Source organism: Xiphophorus hellerii, chromosome 5 (genome assembly GCF_003331165.1).
Source record: "Xiphophorus hellerii strain 12219 chromosome 5, Xiphophorus_hellerii-4.1, whole genome shotgun sequence".
Taxonomy (NCBI): Eukaryota; Metazoa; Chordata; class Actinopteri; order Cyprinodontiformes; family Poeciliidae; genus Xiphophorus; species Xiphophorus hellerii.
The window spans coordinates 25339235-25359784 of NC_045676.1; the positions used below are offsets into that span (position 1 = coordinate 25339235).

Sequence of the window (20550 nt, forward strand, 5' to 3'; positions counted from 1 at the left end):
CTCATGCTAAAATAAACTTTGCCTGACAAGGTGATTACACCGTGCAAACGTAATAAAAGCTTTCAGAAAATACATAAATCTGACTGCAGTGTGAAACATCACTGTCCTGATTGTCCATTTACGTAATATTTGCCCTCATTTCTCCACTGATGGTATCGCCCAAAAATTTGCTGTAGGCTAGAAAACAAATTTGTCTGTACAAAACTATCAGCTCATCTGTCCAGTATGCCAATTACCACGCACAATCCATGACTGCAGGGGTAATGAGCTTCAAATATAGACGTCCTTATAAGCGCTTGTTTTGCGTGGGTTTCAGGGGACAGATTATGCATAAGGGTTTTAAAGTTTCTCAGAGGGATGAGACAATTACAGTGCAATAGAGAGCTAACTTTTTAAGTCTAAGAACTCAGTTTTGTACCAAAAAAATCCCTCTAAAATAGTTTAGAATAAGTCTGCCAGCTATGGATGACCCTCAGTGTGTGTCCACTAAATCAGAAGTTAAACAGAGTGCTGGCAGACAGCTGATGGCCTTGCACTCAATGGTTATAACTATCTTTATGCCAGCAGTGCAGCATTTATGGATGTGGAGGAGCAGCCTCGAGCCAGAAGTAGTTATGGCGAAGGAAGAGAGCAGGTGTTCCTCTTCAAAAATGAGTTTATTAAAGTCAGCATATATTCCTGGATATCCCCGTGGGCAGATGTAGGGTGGTGTGGAGGAGAAAAGTCTTTAAGAATCCTAATAAATTTCATAAGTTCTGGAGCAATTGAGGCCCAGAGGGTAGCGTGGTTGTCTTCCAACTGGAAATTTGTGAGTTTGACTCCAGCTGTCCCAGCCACGTGACGATGTGCTCCTGTCTACAGTAAATTAGCTAGGTCAGTAAAATAGAAAAAAGTAATTAAGACTTTAAGTAGGGGTGGGTATTTGTCTATACACTTTATTAATGAGGGAGAAGAAAAAGATTATTCTATCCTAAAATGGATTTTTAGTGCAAACATTTCACTTCATATTTTTGTCGAGAATTACTCTGACTACTTACTACTAGTAATTTGTCTCCTTTGTTGGTTAATGTTGACCTTTTTACTATTATCCACATTAAATTGTAATTGCTTTAGAACTAAACTGTTAAATAATGGAGGGGAGATTCCTTCGATCATTTCTTCACATCCTTATTTACGAGCCTGAAGAACTGCAGTATTGTCCCGTTGAAAGTCTGGGTCATCGGCACACCGACAACAGTGGATAAGTTGTCTAAAACATGTCCACATTGTTGCACACTGGGAGAAGGCTCCCCAGGTCACGGTGGAGCCTCTTGTCATGTTTGTGGTTAAAGAACCTAAGTGCAGAAAGCATTTGCAGAGCCACAGGCAAATAATGGAAGGAAGCAAAAAAAAAAAAAACGGCATGTTTCTGTCCTTCAATTTGGATGTTTTCTGCTTCTAGAAACAGTCTGAGAGCAAATAAGTTGGGAATAGGTGAATGTTCTGCTGGTGTTTGCAAAACAACTTGTTTCAAAAACATCTAAATTGTTGTCTCAATTTTTTACCTAGCAACCAAGCCAAGAAAATCAAAATTCTTTTCCCAATTCTTTGTCTCTTTCAAAGTGCTACAGCATCCGTATTTACAAAACACATCCGTTTTCATACAATGGAAGCTAATAAAAAGCAGTTCTAGCTGAAGCTGTGCTTTTCCCAGTTTACCTGATGACTGAAACTCTCAGGAGTAGAGGCACAGTCTGGTCTAATTTAGAGGCAGGAAGAGTATTGTGTTAGAGTTTGGGTCAAGCGATATCCCTTGTAATGACAGTCTTATAAAAAATCTTCGACTTGACATGATGTGGCATTAGGTGGCCTTTTCCCCCAGTCAAGTTTTGTGATGAGCGGATTTGTTGTGGCTTTTACATGATGTGACCTATGAGACAGCAGCTGGACATAATCTTTGAGAACAAGGGATTAATATTCCTATTCGTTTCCTCTGTTCTCATGTCTCCTTTGAAGGGCCAAAGTGACTTTGAGTCTCCTGACATTCTAAAAAATGCTGTTAAATGTTAATGGAGACTATTTTTATGTGGGTCGTGGCCCCATCTGGTGCATGTGTAGAAACCAGACACTCCGCCCGTGGACACACAAGAATTTAGAAATATGGGGGCAAATATGGAAATAAGTGAAAAATAATGCTAATATATTTTAACATCTTATTGCAATAGATTGGATGACAAAAGAACAGAATAAAACAAAACGTATAAAAACTTAAAAGTATATTTTTTCTTTAAAAAATGAAGTAAAAATTTTTATTTTTGCTGCTCTTAAAAGGGGTATGAGTGTTTTAAATGTGTGTTTTCGAGGCACATAATTCCAATAGCATACTCAAGAAAGTATGTTAACTTCAGTTGTTATAAAAAGACCATAAAAGGAATTTGACTTAGAAATTTAAGACCTTGAAATTGGGACTAGGCCTTTAAAAACTCCCACTTTCTGAAACTCCGCCTTTAGGAAGTTATTACAACATCGCTCCTTTATGAACTCGAACAACATTTTCACCAGTGTTTCACTGAGAAGTACCTCATATGATGAGCTCAGCAGATGTGCAGTTCTTCCAGGTGTTTGCTAATTACTTCTGGCTAGTCTGAAGGAGCTGAGACAGAGAGTCGCAGAATCCAAGGAGGAGCTGAGTCTCGAAGGCGGAGCTAAATGGTTACCATGGGAGATTAAAGGATTTCTCAAACATGGATCCGAGAATCAAGGCAACACTCCAGGAATGTATTTGATGAAGGAATGACATCATAACATGATGTAAACCTGTAAATTAAATTTTCCATAATACTGCCCCGTTAAGTATGTCTGCTAGTCTGCTGAAAGTTAAACTTTCTATTCTTCTGTTTTTATTTAATGTAATTTTTACTTCATTTCCAGTGGCTGCTTTGACTTTTCATTTCATCTGACACACTCTCTGCACGCATCTGCACAGAGTGTTTTTTATCATCTATCCACTTCCACAGCCTGATGGTTGGGAGATTTCCATGCCCAGCGCATCACCTGCTAAAGGCAGCCTGCTGTCATAATCAAATACGCCATGCATTTGTTGAACTTCTGTAAGGTAGACTGGCACATTATACTGAAAGAACAGTAGGAGACGGCTATAATGAAAGGTAACAAAAGACAGAGGTAGAAAAGTTTGTACTGAAACAGTTGAAGCTTGTGAATTTACACAGCAGCGTGGATGAGCATATAACATCAATGATTTCCTTCCCCCCCACACGTAAACAGAAAATAAAGTCTCAATTTAAGCTAATTCATTGCAGAAATGTGGGAAATCTCATTGTTGCTGAACAAATATTGAGGTAAACAACCCAACAACATTCAATCAACACTGGGTACCTGGTCACGCTTTGCTGTTAAGTGATTTTGCACCACAGTGATAAACTGAGGGGCTCAAATTAGAGTAAATTTGCAAATTTGAATTGTTCTCAATCAAAATTTCTTTCAATTGTATTTTACCCCACAACAGTTGGCATTTCATTCATATTAAATGTTTGTCTTTTGATGTCTAATTCACATTATTTCCGGATTTTATTTTATGTCTTATTTTCTGAAAGCCATCACCTTGACAGGACAGCTTTACACCCACACAATGAGTGCGCTGAGCATAAATAAAACACGCCGCTCTCTTTACTTGATGCAATAACAAATAAAAGAAGCTGACATAAAAAAGAGGCTATTATTTGACAGGAAAGCAGACAGCATTAGCTTTGTGACATGCAATTAAATTAGGTTTACCTGACAGTTTGACTTGAAAACATTTTTTTTTTTTAAACCATAGAGGAAAAAGAAATGTTACGTCAACGAAACCTGGTCTTCATTTGTTTTCCAGAGCTGGAATCAGAAATAATCCGAAATAATATACTAATATGGTCAATAAAAAACACTTAAAATATTACGCGTAGGTTTAGAGCCCTTTCAAGCAGCCAAAGTCAGGATGCTAAACAGGAAATCAGCAGATATGGGGTCTCTAGTGCAAAAGCAAAGATTTCAGGCTTAATTTAGGCTTTCCATCTACAAACTCAAGATCTGGGACTTAAATATCTTAAACTTATCATTTGAGTAAATGATGAAACCTGTCTACTTTAAGTATGGTTCATGGAAATTACTGTTGGTCATGCGATGCAGAATAAGTATGGGTTCTTTGTGATGTTTCTCAACATTGAGTGTCGCTCTGTATTCCATCATTTATCACATGTTTCAGAGCATGTGCACTGCTTAGCTTTTAAGAGAAGATTGATTACCATTGAACATTATAAATCCTACAACTTAAAAACAACAACAACAAAAAACTTCTTAATTAAAAGCCTGATATTTCAGACATTCAATATTATGTCTTGTGGGATAAACAGACTAAAATAACTCACAAAAAGTAATAACTGCTTATTACATACTAAATTTCACAAATGAACCACCAATATGTTAAATATATTGTGTTAAATTAGGCTTAAGAATAAAAATCTGAGTTCATACCCTACAGAGGTTCAGTGATACAGGCAGAGGAGATGGCGCTTGTTTGTTGTATGAATGTTAATTTCATCACAGACGTGAAACTTGACTTTGACTTTGAAAAATGACTCGTGATCTTTAATTGAACAGATTTTACCCAGAGGTAAATATTGACTGGTTCTGCATGTTGTTTTGAAGTGACTTTATGTCTTTTTCTCTGTGTTGAAAATTTCAAACTGAAGTCACATAGAGGCGCAATTCAGCATTGATGAGGAGAGGCGATTGATCTGCATTTCAGGATTAAACGGAGTCACTCATTTCAACGAAAAGTTGTGTTCAAGCCTCATCGGTGTTGTTTTGCATACTGCTGTTTGGCGTTTATCTGACGATAAGCTTGTGCCTAATCAATAGCCAATATGGCCTTTAGCTGCTTTGTTGACCGACTTCTGCTTGAAACATAACATTGTTCGTTTCAAAGTCTCGGAAACCTTCAAGTAATTTTATACAAACGTGGTAGGTACTGTAACTTATGTTACGACTGAACATTTACAAGGGCGTTCTTGAGCAGTAGCAGTGGAATGATAACCTGTAAAAAAAAAAAAAGAGTGTGCATCTGTTCCATCTAGATTGTTTACGCTCCTGCAAAGTCAAAATCAATACGGTTTGCCAAGGCGGCGACGGCCTAATGTTCCTTTAGAACTGTCTGCTATTCAATTACAGCAACAGAGTCGGAGAAGTTTCAGCTAGCTCAGATCCCCAGAGGAGACGCGATGAGAACGAATGAGGGAGAGTGAGGGGCCTATCAATCTGAAACTGACAAACAGCAAAGATAATGTCCATGCAGCTCTCTTCTTCATCCACCCTCATAACAAGAAAACTCTTTGGCAGAGTAGAGAAAAAAAATAATTCACTTATTTTATCAGGCACTTTTCCTCACCAAAACATCCTTGTAAATTTTCCATGTCTTGTACCACTTCTGCTTTTGTGTCTATGCATACGGTGTTCTTTACTGGGATTCTTTACTAGAGTCGTGTGCAACACAAAGTCAGCCCAACTTCAGGGAACCGGTATCGCCACCAGACAGAGAAATAGAGAAATGCAGGGGATGGAGGTAGAAAAGGTCTAATGACGGAGGGGGAAAAAAAGGGACATAAAGAAAAAAAGTCAAATCAAAACGACGGAGAGACAGCAAGAGACCAGAATAATTGAAGTTGTCTTTGTGCCTCCTGTGGTGGCAACAGGTTGTCATAGGGTCCCTGTGGGGACAATTATGAGGCTCAGTGGCAAGAGCCAGTGTTTGCGTGTGTATGTGTGCAATTATGCGTATCACTGAAGAAAGACCTTGGTGGGCGTGAAACCAGAGGATAAGATACAGAGGAGCTAAGAAAAAATAAATAAAATGAAATAGTCTGACTTGCATCTCAGCCAACCTTCAAACACTATTCCACACAGATCTTAGCTTGTGCTTTCAGAAGGAAGAAGGCATAATGATAAAAATGCTGAATGAAACACTTATTTAAGATCTAAATGAATGCCCACTGGGGGACGAAGGGAATTATCCTCCTCCTAAAATTACCCAACATGATTAGGAACCATTTGTCTGGACTGTTATCTTGCTCATTTGAAGTTGGTGTTTTCCTGATAGTTGATGTTGGCTTGCTTTTAAGAGAATTTTCTTTCTTCAAAGTAAAACACGATAATGTGACTACCATAAATATTCCCAAACAGACTAATTTCCTTTCCTTTTCATATGTATTTGTGGATAATATATTTTGTCGTCAGACTTATCTTAAATGGCATTATTCGTTTGTTGTATCTTATTTCTGCTTTGTGCAAATGTTATCTGTTGTACCTCTGTTCAGTTTTATGTGTGCATGTGTCCAAATTTGATGACTGTACATATCTATCAATACATTTCTAAAAAAAAAACAAAAAATTCATTAAAAGGATATTTGAAAACAAAACATAATCTGTTCGTGTCAAAGTGAAGTTATTTTTCTATGGCATCAAATGAAAGAAATCAGGTTGATGTGTCCTTCACTCCACAGTTATCTTTTCAGGAAACACATTCTGTGGAAAGTTTAGGTTGACATATTTTTTATTTTTCACCTGGATTTCTAAAAACTAACAGTGGCAATATTCCAGATACACTTCACACGTAAGCAGGTAGATTATATACAGTAAGCTATATGCAAACAATAAAAAAAAATCTCTGAGGATTCTGCCTCATGTTCTTGCTGTCCTTCTTTTACAGAGTATCAACCAAAGTTGAGATTTAAAAAAAAAAAACCTCTGTTTATATGCACATGTGAGAAAATGGAAGTTTAGGGTTGGAAGTTTTACAGTCTGTGACATAATTTTGTCCAAATGTAGCCACATTTTAAACTCCAAACAGGAAGTTATGGCTGTTTTTGAAGTAATCTGACTGGCTGACAGGTTTCAGCCCCTTATGGGTCTGGCATGTTTAAAACTAACGCTCATGGGTGGATTTGTGTGAATTCATATGGATGGAAACTTCACATATTGATCCCGTGTGTATAATTAGTTTTTTTTCTTAAACAATGTGACAGAGATATTCAAGGCCACAGGCTCTAAATGAGGCGTTTGTGGTAACATACTGTGTTTGGTTTTCACCAAACATGAAACTGTGCACTACGGTCAAACATTTTACCTTTGACCCCATCATTCCAAATGACATTGTTCTAGAATTTTATGGTGCATGTAGGTAACATCCGGTAAAATACAACACAGTGTGAAATAAACAACTTTTCAGAGTTGAAGAAAATTTTTAAATCACTACCCTCATTTTAAAAAATATTCTGAAACAGAAAACCTTTTTTCCCCCCTTCCACTTTCATGTTTTCCTAACACTTTTACTTTCTTTTGACCCCTTTCTCTCTATTTTACCCACTCCTCTCTTCCCCACAATTATCTCTCTCTTCCTTACACCTCATCTCTTTCAACCCACCTAGCCAATCTAATTTCTTACTGGGTCGCTGTTGTTGTTAGGGCGTGTGTGTGCGTGTGTGTGTGTGTTTTTTCACTCGGTGTTCTGAATTTATCTCTCACTGGGAGTCACAATGTTCCATTTCCTTCCACAACGCTTTCCTTCAGGATGGCCTCGATTACATAAAATCTACATCTGCATCTAATATGTGTGAGTGAGACATACCTAAGATGTCTCATCGCATTCTCACCCGCCTTCTACACCAACTTATTTTCTCAAAAATTAGAAACCTTTTCGTTTTGGTCACATACTAAAAACCTTTTTCACAAAAAGTGGTTTCTATTGTTTTCTTTTTAATAATAAATCAGGCTAACATTGGCATATGCTTCATCATCTTATAGATGGAAATAAAAATGTCACACTAGGTACTAAGGGTAACGTTTGAATTCTGTGAGCTGCCTAAAGTTTTCAAAGGGGTGGCAAGGCTAGTGGGATTTGGAAGAATTTGGTTTAAAAAGTCTTTGAAATCTTTACAAAAATCTAGCAATTACTGTTAGAGCTGAAGGTGTTCAGTGGGCACATCCACAAGTAAATTGCTTTTTTTGTTGTTGCCTCGTAAGGCAATAAAGATCAGATTTATGCTATGCTTTATAAGCAGAATGCCATGGTTTTAAAACCTTAATCTTGGTTAGAATCACAGGATCCAGAACCAAAAAAAGGAAAAGCAGTGTGGGGTGCACCTTAGACAGGTCACCAGTCTCTGCTTTTATGACATTTCTCTTTTGTTCACGTGTTTTTTAAGCTCTCCATGCAATTTACCCGCAACAGCAAGGTTGTGAATCCAGTTGCAAATCATTTTAACTTTTCTCCATGGTGTGTTCTTTTCAGATAACTAAAGACTCTTCAGTTGTTAATTGCTACCTTACTTACAACTGTGTTTTGCCAAAACACAGACTAATACATAGTGTTTTAACAAGATATCTTTCTCTGAAACAACCACAGACTTGAGGCGTTCCCTGCCTACTTCTGCCTCTTTACTCTTCATTTCATCCTCATCTGAAAACTCCACTAAGACTCATAGCACATTTCTCTTTACACCCTTTCTGTCCGAGATTAATTAACTGTGTGCATGTTATTCTCAAATCTTTAAATAGCAGACCAGGTAGCTATAGTTTGTGGCACTTTGTGGCAGAAAACTGATCTTTTCTGCAAGACTTCTCTAAAGTGTGTTATAGTATTATGTTTAAATCAAAATAGGGCAGGAGGGCTGTGTTGTAAATTGGTTTATCAGCTACTGTCTGCTCACAGACAGAGCAGATGACACCAGAGAATCTTTACTGTAAATTGGGAAACGCAGAAAAATGCAGGAATGCAATTATGACTGGTAAAATGACTAACACTGATTATCTCTGTCATGGCACCTGTTAGAAAGTGAGCAGAGTTGAGCTGCAAGTAGGCCTGTCGCGATAAACGATAAATCAATTAATCGTACGATAAATTAAAACTATCAATGTCATTTTAATTATCGGCATTATTGTCTCTTCCAGCCTTTTTCTCTTTCTGTTAATGACACTGAATGAAAAAAAGGCTCAACTCCGGTGCTCTCCACTGACTCCTCCCTTCCTCATTTCCTTAGTGTAAAGCCCAGCGCACACTATCTTATCCTGCACGATCTTAGAGCTGTCGTCCAATTGTCGGCCCATTTTCAAAACCTGACAGATCACACATTAGCCGACAGAAATCCTAGGTATAACGGTTCGATCGGGTTCGTTCCTGCCGTGTGGTGTCCAACAATGGGCACAAAATAATGGCTACAAGTTCAGTGAACTAATTTCAAAACCAGGCATTAATTAATGCTTTACTACAATCTACTTGCAATGCATGTGGCTAGTGTCAGTCCCGACTGAATGAAAATTATTATAACCTATTTATGTCACTTTAACGAAGAACAGCTGAAAAGTTACCGGGTTTAGTTGCAAAATTGAGATAGAAATTACAAATCCCCTTGTCATTTCTATATTCTTTGAACGAAATGTTGAATAAACATTAATGTTGTTTCCACATATCATCTCCAATGTCCGCTGGACTTCGGGTTGCGCGGTGTCAGCTGTTTGGGATTCCCCTCTGTAATTTCCCCTCAAAAAGCACGGAGGGAATCCGCGCTTTCTGACACATTCAACAGGCTGCGTTAAAGCTCCCAGTCAGGGAAAACCCCTGATTTGGATCGGAGTGGCAACGACGATCTACCGTAACACACCACATGCTACAGGATGATCGGTTATGAAATCGTAAGCGACAATCTTAGAATGACCAACGTTCTAAGATTGTCGTAAGGGGAAAATCTGGGGGAAAAATTGTGTAGTGTGAACTATTGCATCAGGTAGTGGATGTGCCCATCTCCTCAATTTAAATCTAATTATTACTGAAGGGCAACACAGTATACAGACTTCATAATCTGCAGTCTTTTGGTTGAATGCAGTATTTATTTCCACTTAGCTTTATGTTGTTTAGCTTTTATTCAAGTAAATTTTTTATTAATGGAGACTGAGAATCCATTTTATTTTTGGTTTTGGTTGTTTTGTTTATTTTGTTTATCAGCTCAAGTGTTTAGTGTTCGTTTGAAAATAAAGTGTATATATCTTTGGCAGGAAATCACATGCATTATTACGTCATTTCCATTAAATCAGTGTAAAAAGATCTTCAAACAATATTATCGTTTATCGCAATAATTTTTGAGACAATTAATCGCTCAGCAAAATTTGTTATCGTGACAGGCCTAGCTGCAAGTGAACGTTTTCTCTTCAATGTTGACGTGTGACAAGCAGATAAAATGAGGAAGAGTAAGGAGGAAAGTCTGACCAGGAAGAGACTGGGTTTGCTACACAACTGGGTCAGAACATCTCCGTAACTGAAGTTCTTGTGGGATGTTTGAGCCTTTGGCGGTCAGTATCCATAACAAATGGGCTAAGGAAAGGCTCATTGATGCATGTGGGGAGCAAAGGCTGACCCATTTGGTCTGATTCAACAGAGGAGCTGCTTTAGCTCAAACTGATTATTGCTGTTCTTGATGCAACGGGTATCAGATTACCCCGGGGCATGGCAGTCTGTTGCCTTAGGGGTCGGATAATTGCAGACCAGACATCAACAACAGAGCCAATAATGAGGACGTGACCAACTGAACCAGAGCACTGAGCAATGGAAGAAGGCGCCGTATAAAAAAACAGCAAGACATCAGAGGCAGTGTGATGTTTTAGCTAATCGTCCGGTGGAAAACGATTGGCCAACGATTGGTTCACGTTACTTTGACAAGCACCGCCTACCTAACCATTGTTGCAACCTTTGTACACCTTTCATGGCTTTGGCCTCTTACAGCAGGATAAATGCACCACCAAGCAAAAAATGGTCCAAAAGTGGTTTAAGAAGCATAACACATTCAAGATGTTGAGTTTCCCTCCAGGTTCTCAATCCAGTTCTACATCTTTAGTATGAGCCGACAAACAAGTCTGATTAATGAAGGTCCCATCTCCCAACTTACAGGACTTCAGAGATTTTCTGCTACTTGGTGCTACAGCACACATTTACGGGTGTAGTGGAGTCTTATCTTTGGGTGGGTTAAGGCTGCTTTGACAGCAACGGAGGGGGCAGACACACTGTTAAGAGATCATAATGTTATGCCTGATTGGTTCATGAAAGCAATTTCTGATCTGACATTTTTTTTGTTTCTATTACAGGGTTCTTTAAATTGTAAAAAATAAATTTCAAAGTTAAATCTAGTCTGTGAGTTGAATGATATCGTTCATTCTTCATCTTGCCACTAATTTCCTGCTCCAATTTACAGTCAACAAAAGTGATTCATTCAAAACTAATATTTGGCAAACGCAGTGAATGATTGGATAGATTAATTGGACCAGTGAAGTTATTTCCCAGCTCATAAACATGGCATAAAAACACAGAAATACAAACATACAGCAAACCACTTGTGAACATGTACACACTGTTGCAGAAGTTATCTGAAATAAAGAGTCATTTGCTATGGATGTCGTCTTTGCTTCCTAGACCAACAACAATTCTCAGTGTTATGATAATTGGGGATGCAGAATAGATCCAAGGAGGTGTTATAACAATGCATAGTAATGAAAGTTATTGTGACAAACATCAGCTTTATGATTATTAAAGCAGTTTTAACAAAAGAGAGTATGAACATGAGAACACACTCCTTCAATGATCAGACAAAGGACACACGTTCAGACAATAACTGATGCATCTGACTGGAAAACATGCAGTCACACAGAGAAACATATTAGACAGGCAGTGATTCAGACGGCAAAGCAGAGGCACACCGACATGAACTCTCACCCTTCGAGACTGGATCTCTTTGACGTATAAGGGCAACAAAAATTCGGACACCCCTTCCAGTTGGATCCCTTCTTTGGTAACTCGCAGGTTCCCCATGCCATCCTGAAAAAGACAGAAAGAGATTGGCATGGTTAAGATAAAGACAATTGTTACATATGTACACTTTTTGCATTTCTACATGGTAATAAAAAAGATTAATCTTGGTTTTCTTTACCAGTCTATGTTTAGACTCAAAAGTTTAGACTTCAAAGTTATGTGCAGAAATAGTAGCAGAGGAGCATTTAAATAAAAATGCTCCTAAAAAAAACTAAAGTGTCAATGCACCTTAGTTTGAAAGTGCATTGACAACCCTAATAAGCTTATTTCGTCTCATCCATTTGGAGTTTGTCGTGTTGTAGTTTAAATATAATAAAGTTTCATATTATCAGGTAAAGGCATCACCACACTGATGGAAAAAAACCCATTAAACTAGTAAAGGAAGCAGACTACACAACTTGCTTTCAGTCACTGAACTCTAAAGTTATTGAAGCACAGATGTAGGTTAGATGCTTTACAGCAGCATTTGTAATATATTGGTTTGCTCAGTGGGATAAAAGCGGCTTTGTGCCGCTTCGTGACCAGTTCTGCGGCGTTTTACAGATTCCACACGAGTGAATGCTCAAGAGATTGTTGGGATCAGGCTTACACGGTAAGATGAAATTCCTTTAAAACAGTCATGTAGGGCATTATGAATGTCGGGGCGTTTACACGGTGGCAGCTACTGTACCATATCCGGTCTGCGCTTCTCAAAGTCACAGAGGAGGAGGCATAGTGAGAGTGGATGTGGAATGGCTGCTCTAATGCCAAGTTAGCCTAAAGGCCGAGGGGGAAAAAAGCATTTTAAAATAAAAATGTGATTATGAACATTTCTGATGCGAGATGCCTCTGCCATTTTTTTTGTATTAATATATAATGAAAGTGAAGGTAGTTGCTAATGAATGCATTTGCCTCCAAATGGAGTTTGCATTTAAATTAGTGATTCTTTCTTTGTTCCCGTCTTTTTTCTATAATCACAAATATTGATGAGACCTTCAGTTGTGCAACGTGCCAGGAAATTATCAGGGTTTTATTAGATTCAGTGAAAAACAACAAATACCTATATATATATATATATATATTACAATTATACAATTTCTTCATATTATAACAGTTGCATTTTACAAAGACAAGCTTTCACCTTAAATAGTACAGGGGAAGAATACAGAGGTTTAATACGTTTAATGTTTTTTTCTCAAAAAAAAAAAATCTACAAGATGTAGCACAGTTTTCTAATTTCCGGCCTGTAATCTAATACCACTAATTAACTCCAGTAGAAATCCAGCTGTTGTGCGATTGGTTCAAAGGTTTGCCAAAACATTACATATATATTATGAATACCAAGCAGCACACTAAACATGTCACAGATTAAATAGCGTACTTTAAAGCAAGGCTAGGTTACAAAACTATTCCAAATAATAAGCCTTACACAGAGCACTGTTCAATCAATCACCTGAAAATTGAAAGAATTTGGCATAACATTCTTTTTGGAGGGATCATGATTGGTGTCACGTTAAATAGGAAAGTAATTATTTTTTAATTTTGACCAAACGTTCATTCTGGGGGTCCGCCAGAATGGCAGTAATCCATAAACTGTTACATTTGAGCTTCCAGTTTAAACCTTCATGACGAGGCTAAGCTAAAGAGAAGGAAACATTAAACCCAGGTAAATCAGGTCCTCCTGTATTTAGTTTTAACCCAATATTAATGTAGATATACTGTAAGTCCTTAGTTGAAGCTCTACAACAGCAAACAAAATAAATAAACCATAAATATATGCAACTGTACATATGAAAATCATTATAAATGCCCCTTGTGAATTAAAACAGCAATTAGAAATTAAATGAATTTAAAATGAGAATTGAAAAGTTAAAAGTAAAGAAATTCTACTACAATTTATAGACCATGTATAAAACCCAAAAGGCAAAAAAAGATTCAAAAAACCCCACCAGAAATGGATTAAAAATATGCAGTGAATTAATTAACTGTACAGCAAAAAAAAAAACAGGCTCAGTGTATTTAATGTCAACTGTACCTATTAACCTAGACAGGAAAAGTTTGAATAACTTTACAGCAAAGTGTGTTTCGGATTCTCAAATTAAATCAGGCAGTTGGTTCAACAATAACATTTCATCAAGCTATTTTCACTCAGCCAAGAGAAAATATGAGTTTGTTTTTTTTTTAGTGTCAGGTCTTGGCAAATCAATAAACAGACGGCCTGCAGTGGCACAAGACATCACTTCTTACAGTTTGTGCCATGTTGGGTTTTCAGTTATGCTCTTCTTTACTTTAGGTGATGTAGAAATTCGCAATCAGTGCCTGCCAAATTCAAGCAAAGGTGGCAATACACAAGTAATTGATATTGGATTTATTTGATTTAAACTTTTGGGAACCTATCAGGGTAAAGAAAACCTGTGCGTCTAATAAACTCTCTTAGCAATTTAGGCAAACTAAATTCCAGACAATGTGCAGCTATCCACACACAGATTCACATTTATAGAGGAAACCAAACTGACAGCGTCTGATCAATACGAAGCTTTTCTGGTGTTGTTACATCTACAGCCATTACTCTGACAATATATAGTGGAGCATGGAGCTTATTCAATAAGCAATTACACATCAGGCCTGGGGATTCTCAAATGAATCCACTCACTGTAAAATGAAAATACACTCATAAGATGAAACCCTACAGCTGGACGTAAGGACAGACTCCGGCTCAGACTGGCTCACTCCAGAACCCACTGAAGTGTAGAAACAAAATGAATCGGGTGGTTTTATTCCACCTCACTGCTTCGTCGTCCAAACTTCAATCCAGCTGAACACGACGGCCTTCCTTTCAACATTCTATCTCGCACACTGAGCATCGCTTTGTTTAATTTTTTTTCCATCTGTTTCACGTTGTTGTCACGTATAATGTGAAAAGCACAAAGAACAATGAGAATGTCAACAAGGCCAAACAAATAAGGAAGTGTTGGCATGTATTTGTTTTGGTCAGTATTTAGTTCACTTGGTCCCTGAATTTCTGTGACTAATGTGTACTGTATTTCTGGTGCTTTATTTCTTAGTCATTGTTATGTAGGTTTTGAAGAAAAAACAGGGGGATTTTTAATTTTTTAAAATTTTCATGTAATAATCACACAAAACACTTTTAAACAGATAAATCTACAGGCGACATTCATCGCTTCTGAATACTTATTATAATAAATGCATCCCTCTTTATTTGGATTCTGCTTCCATACCAACACTAACTAATGAAATGCAACCAAATCATCTTTTATACTGAAAAAAGTGTTGCGTTTATATTTTTGTTGAGTGTATATATACAGTATATGTATATATATATATATATATATATATACTGTATATATACAGTACAGACCAAAAGTTTGGACACACTTTCTCATTGAATTCAATGAGAAAGTGTGTCCAAACCTTTGGTCTGTACTGTATATATATAGTGTGACTGTTTGGAAAGCCATAATTATTAAGTAGCTTAAATAATTCTCCAGATAAATCTCCCGAGATTATGTAAGAGGTAGAGTAAAAGTAGAAAACAACTTATTTCTCAGGATAACTGATGTAAAACACAGCTTTCCTGGAAAGGGACAGTAAAGGCTCTTATTTACTGCTTTTACAAACAGTTTGTGGAAAGATGGACCAACAGGAGTCAGAGTTCTCCCTCTAACTTTACTTTGGCCTCACAATTATCCAAAACAACCGCAATGCACACACACATTCATGCACGGTATAGTCAGCATCCAGACAGAGTTCTAGTGTGAACACTGCCAAAAAGACCAAACTAAACATTTACAGTTACATCAAGGTTCAATTTGAAAAGATTTTCAGCACTAATTAATATGCTAATTGATATGGAAACGAAAAATACAAACACATTTTCTTAATTTACTTTGACTTGGAGTTTAGAAAATAAAGACTGAAAGTCATCAACATATCTAAAAGCAATTATTTGCTGTAGCAAGAGACTTGTTAAAAAAAAAAAAGCACATCACTATAAATTTAGCATAGCAAAGGCAGCTCAAGGCAATACCCAAATAGGACATGTTTTGATATCATCTCTATAAATGGATCTGTGTGTGTGTGTGTGTGTGTGTGTGTGACTTTGGTGTGTGCAAGGTCAACAGAGTTGGTGAGTTTGCAGACGTCCTCTTCAGTGTTGTTGAAATAATGATGGATTCCCCCATCATGGCGAGGTTAACTGGCAAACTGTCCTATTAGGTGAAAGAATGCCGTTTGCAAGGTTACGCACACACAACTGGCATAGACGTGCTTATCACCATGACTTTTAGATGTCCACACATCCACGCTGATGTACATAGATGCACATTAGGCTCAATGTCTATCAGAGCTAAAATGTGTTTTAGGCGCTCTACAATTTGGGACTGTGGTAATTTTTCATAAAATCCTTCATGTCAACACCAGAAAACTACGGGGAAAATGAGGAACGGTGTCACCTTCCTCAGAAAACGAATAAAAAAAAACATCTGGGAAAATGGCAGAAAGGACGCACTGATTAGGAACATCAAAAAAATAAAAATAAAACGTCCTAGTTGCATCTCTCCGCTGCAACTTTTACGTAAGACCTATTAATGCATGTCCACCACTGATGTTTCTTTCTCGCCAAAAGCACAGCAGTTTTCAGTGGGGTGACATGGTTTGAATCTGAGAGGAGAAAAAAAAACTGTTTAGATGTGTGATATCTAAACAGCTTTTGAAAAGCACACGAAGAGGCACAGCCAAAACTTGTTTCTCTGAATTTGAACTGTGTTTATGAAGATAAGTTAGGAAAATACTGACATAAAAAAAAAAACAGCCAGTCCTCTAATGTGTCCGACACAGCATCTTTAAATAATGTATTATAGCCATGACAGGCTATAATATGTTAGGTTTATATTTAGGTTTAGATATATGGTTTATGTAAAACCATATATTTTTCTTAAATTCAACCACCATCCATGGAACAAATAAATTGCATGCCACTTAGTAAAATTGGTATTTCATCCCCTAGAACACAACTAGTATTCTGGCTCCACCCAATTTGTTTTGTTGCATACGAGTCGATCAATTTATCATTAACCTCGCCGCCATAATGGCAGAGCAAGGAGCTGTCAAAGGACGTCAGAGACGAGATGGATCTCCACGAAGCTGGAGTGTTCTCCAAGATTATCAAATTAGAAGGTTGGTGAGAAGGTGATAACTGTTGTACTGATTAATCGAAAATGGCAGAAATATGAAAGTACTGTCTGCCGCCCTCTGGAGCTCCACCCAAGGTCTTTGCGTGTGAGAATGGTCGCGAGAAAGTCGAGAGATCAGCCAAGAGTTACACAGGAGGAGCATGTTAATGAGCCAAAGCCAGTTGGACGACAGTCACCGATCGAAACGATTCAGAGGTGGCTTGGGAGGAAGGCCTGTAGACACATAGGACTAAACTCAAGCTTTGACATCAATCCAACCCTCTGTGTTTGGAGGAAAATTAGTGACTGAGTGAGAATGGGGTTCTCGACAGTGAGAATGCAGTTCCCACTGTCGAGCACAGAGGAATATTATGATTTGAGGCTATTTTCCTTCTAGTATAGAGGGTGACCTCACCTCATTAAAAGGTTCCTTCACTGTCAAATATAGGATGAGAAAGAACACAAAAAAATGTGTCATGGATGAGTCTGAGCATGAAAATAACTCAAAATACACTGCAATAATAACAGTGTAATAAAAATAATAAAAAAATCAAGGTCATGGACTAGGCTATACAGAGGGAGCTGGGGCTTCATGCAACATCAGCCAAAAACCCTAATAGATTTAAGTAGGGATGCATCCATAAATCAGCCAGTCGACGAACTGGCCCTGATTTACTTAACTTTGGGAGATTGGTGGTCAGCTGATACTGAAATCTGAAGCCGATTTTATCCACCAACCTGATCTACCTGGGCTACAGTCTACAAATCAACCACTGTCCTCTTTTGCTCTGCTGAGAGAGAGGTTTAACTGACAGACCACCAGGTGACGTCTGCACATTCGCAGTTAGCAATAGTCACTCCGCTATTGCCAAATCAGGGCCTTTCTTAATATGTTTGGAGACATTTCAGACAAAAACAGAAAAACACTGGTATCGACAGGTCGGTCTTTTTAAAGATCAGTAATTTGCCAGAAAACTGCAATCTCTGCACCCCTAGATTTTAGGTTTTTGTAAAGGAAAGTAGGTCAATTTCCCGGTTTTAAAACCTGATGACCAATGAAAGTGGTGTAGCTGTTGTGCTTCCCATTTTTACCAACACTTTCATTTAACGCATTTTTGCCTGGATTAGTCATTCTCTTACTTTTCACACCGAAATAAAACCACCATATATCTTTTATTTGTAAGTGAGAACACTTAACTTAAATCAGCAGGCGATCAAATGCTTATTTTCCCCAGTGAGGATGCAGTCCCTTGTAGAAGTTTTCCTTTGGACTTTTTCTTTTATATTGTGTGATGTTACAAAGTTGAGGATTGCTTTATCAAGTTTTTTTGTGTTACAATATAGTACATGAATTATGCATTGAAAGAGAAATGACACAAGTATCAAAATTATTTACAAATAATCTAAAAATTTGCAATTTTGCAAGGCATTGGACGGTTTTATAAAAACAACTAAGCGAGTACAGCTGGTGTGCTGCCAACAACGGAGTTGCCTGCATCTGCATGAGATAAAATGCAAGTATTTCTAGTCCAACACTAAAATTCTGTCTGCTGTTAAACAAAGAAAAGCCTTTTCTGGAAATACGTGAATTATTTATGTCACGTTGATATTCTAAATTAAACAAACTTTCAAATCAAAAGATGTTAAATTCAATGTGTGCGCGCAATATTTTCCGTCCCCCTGAGGTCTCTGTGGTGAGCTTTCTTTTCTGGTGCTAAATAAAACGATACCTGATGTGTCAGTTATCCCAGGGGGATAAATATTAACCTCTTCTAAGGCAGTTTGCCACCCTTTTGTGTGAGCCTGCAAGCTTCCTCCAAAGCCCGTCTGACTGACAAATGACAGCAAAGACTTTCCTGATGCTTTGCTCTCCCCACACAAGCCACTGACCCACTCAAATTGGGCACAAAATCACAAAGGAGCATGTTGACAAGTGCAGTTAACATCACCTTGCTTCCACCAACAACTGTGTCCCACTTCACTTTTGTACCCTGCGAGACAGCCTGAGTGACAAATAACAGCAAAGGTCTAAACCCTTTTCACACTTGTGCGCGTCTGCTTGCTTTGCTCCTGTCAATGTGCGTGTTCTTGGAAAAAGAAAATAAGTCTAAAATGTAAGGACTAAGCAGGAAAAGGAAAACTAGTTCTAAAGAAGAAGGTTGTTTTAATGCAATTTAAGGCGACAGGTGTTGCAGAAAAATACAGTTTGAGAAAACAAACTTTTTAACTGAGTAATTAGAAACAGTTCAAGCCAGGAGAATTTGGTGCTGCAGTTTTATTTTAAGAGTTCAGCAGCAGAGACGTCTGGAAATAAAGGAGATTAGAGACTTAATTTTCAGAGAATGCGCTGCATGCAAAGTAAAGTCTGGTTACTCTCAACGTCCTTGAAACAAAAATCTGTTGGGTCAGAAGACTTCTTTAAAAAAGCATTGCAGAGCCGCACGATGTAGACAGTATTGCACAGAATGCATTCTGGGAAAAGGGAGGAAAGAGAGTCTGACATAGAAAAATACCTGGAGAAGATTTTATACTCCCAAAGGTGCCTGCGATCATGGGCGGTCTGGCCATCTGGCATACCGGGCTTTTTCCCAGAGGGACTACAGTCCCGACACGTCTTTTATTTACAGGGTCAGACCAGCCCACTGAACCAGTAGATCATCAGACTACTAACACCGGGCTGGTCCAGCCACATTCGACAACAGCCCCTTTCCCTTCTGACATATCTTTGTAGAAAGAAAAGTCCTGCTGCAGTCCAACAGTCAACCACCGCCTGTTGAAACATGCGAATGTTTTACTGGTCCAATAGTATCAGTGCGCATTGCAGTGTTTGAACGAGATGGAGAGGAAATGTAAAGGAGACACAGAGAAACTAGGAGAAAAAGATAAACCTGGTCTTCAAGCAAACTCTGTCAAATGTGCCAAAATAGCAACTTTGCCACAGAACCTGCAGTAAGACGGACTGCTTTCAGAACACTTGTTGCTGTGAAATAAGTCGGCTAAAGCAATTCAACCCTAAATGCGTATATATTTTAAAAGGTTCTTATGAGGTTATTTAACACTGTGTCGTTGCCTTTCTAAGATGAGATTAAAGGTACAAAAAATGACAGACTTGGTAATGGTAAAATGTTTTTCTTCATTTTCAGTTTTGAGTTCACTTCACCTGTACCAAAACATGAAAAAGTTGGAACAAGGTTGAAACACTTCTAAGAAAAAAGAATCAGTTCAAGTCTGTTGGATAAAAATGTTGTGCCTTTTGAATTTTGGTTTATGTAACTCTTTAGATGATGTTGGAAAAAAATATGTGAAGGACAGCAATAATGTTGGCTTGCTTTTAAATGTTGAGTGTAGCACAAAGGGCTAGGTGAGTCCACAATGTAAACACAAATATTCCCTTTCCTCACTTAAATTGGACAGAAAATATAAAATTCTACCTTTATTTCTTGGGACTTGCTTGAATAATTGCCAGATTGGTATTTGCTCAAATTTTAAGGGCAC

The 20550-nt window shown here is 37.9% G+C and overlaps 1 protein-coding gene across 1 annotated transcript in view; it reads right to left on the reverse strand.

The window, feature by feature from the left end:
* LOC116719629 (zeta-sarcoglycan) overlaps window positions 1–20550 on the reverse strand; it is a 350021-nt gene that overhangs the window by 104654 nt on the left and 224817 nt on the right. The window contains exon 3 of the mRNA XM_032562196.1: window positions 11789–11890. Within this exon, the coding sequence (XP_032418087.1) occupies window positions 11789–11890 (102 nt within the window). The remainder of the gene's footprint in view (window positions 1–11788; window positions 11891–20550) is intronic.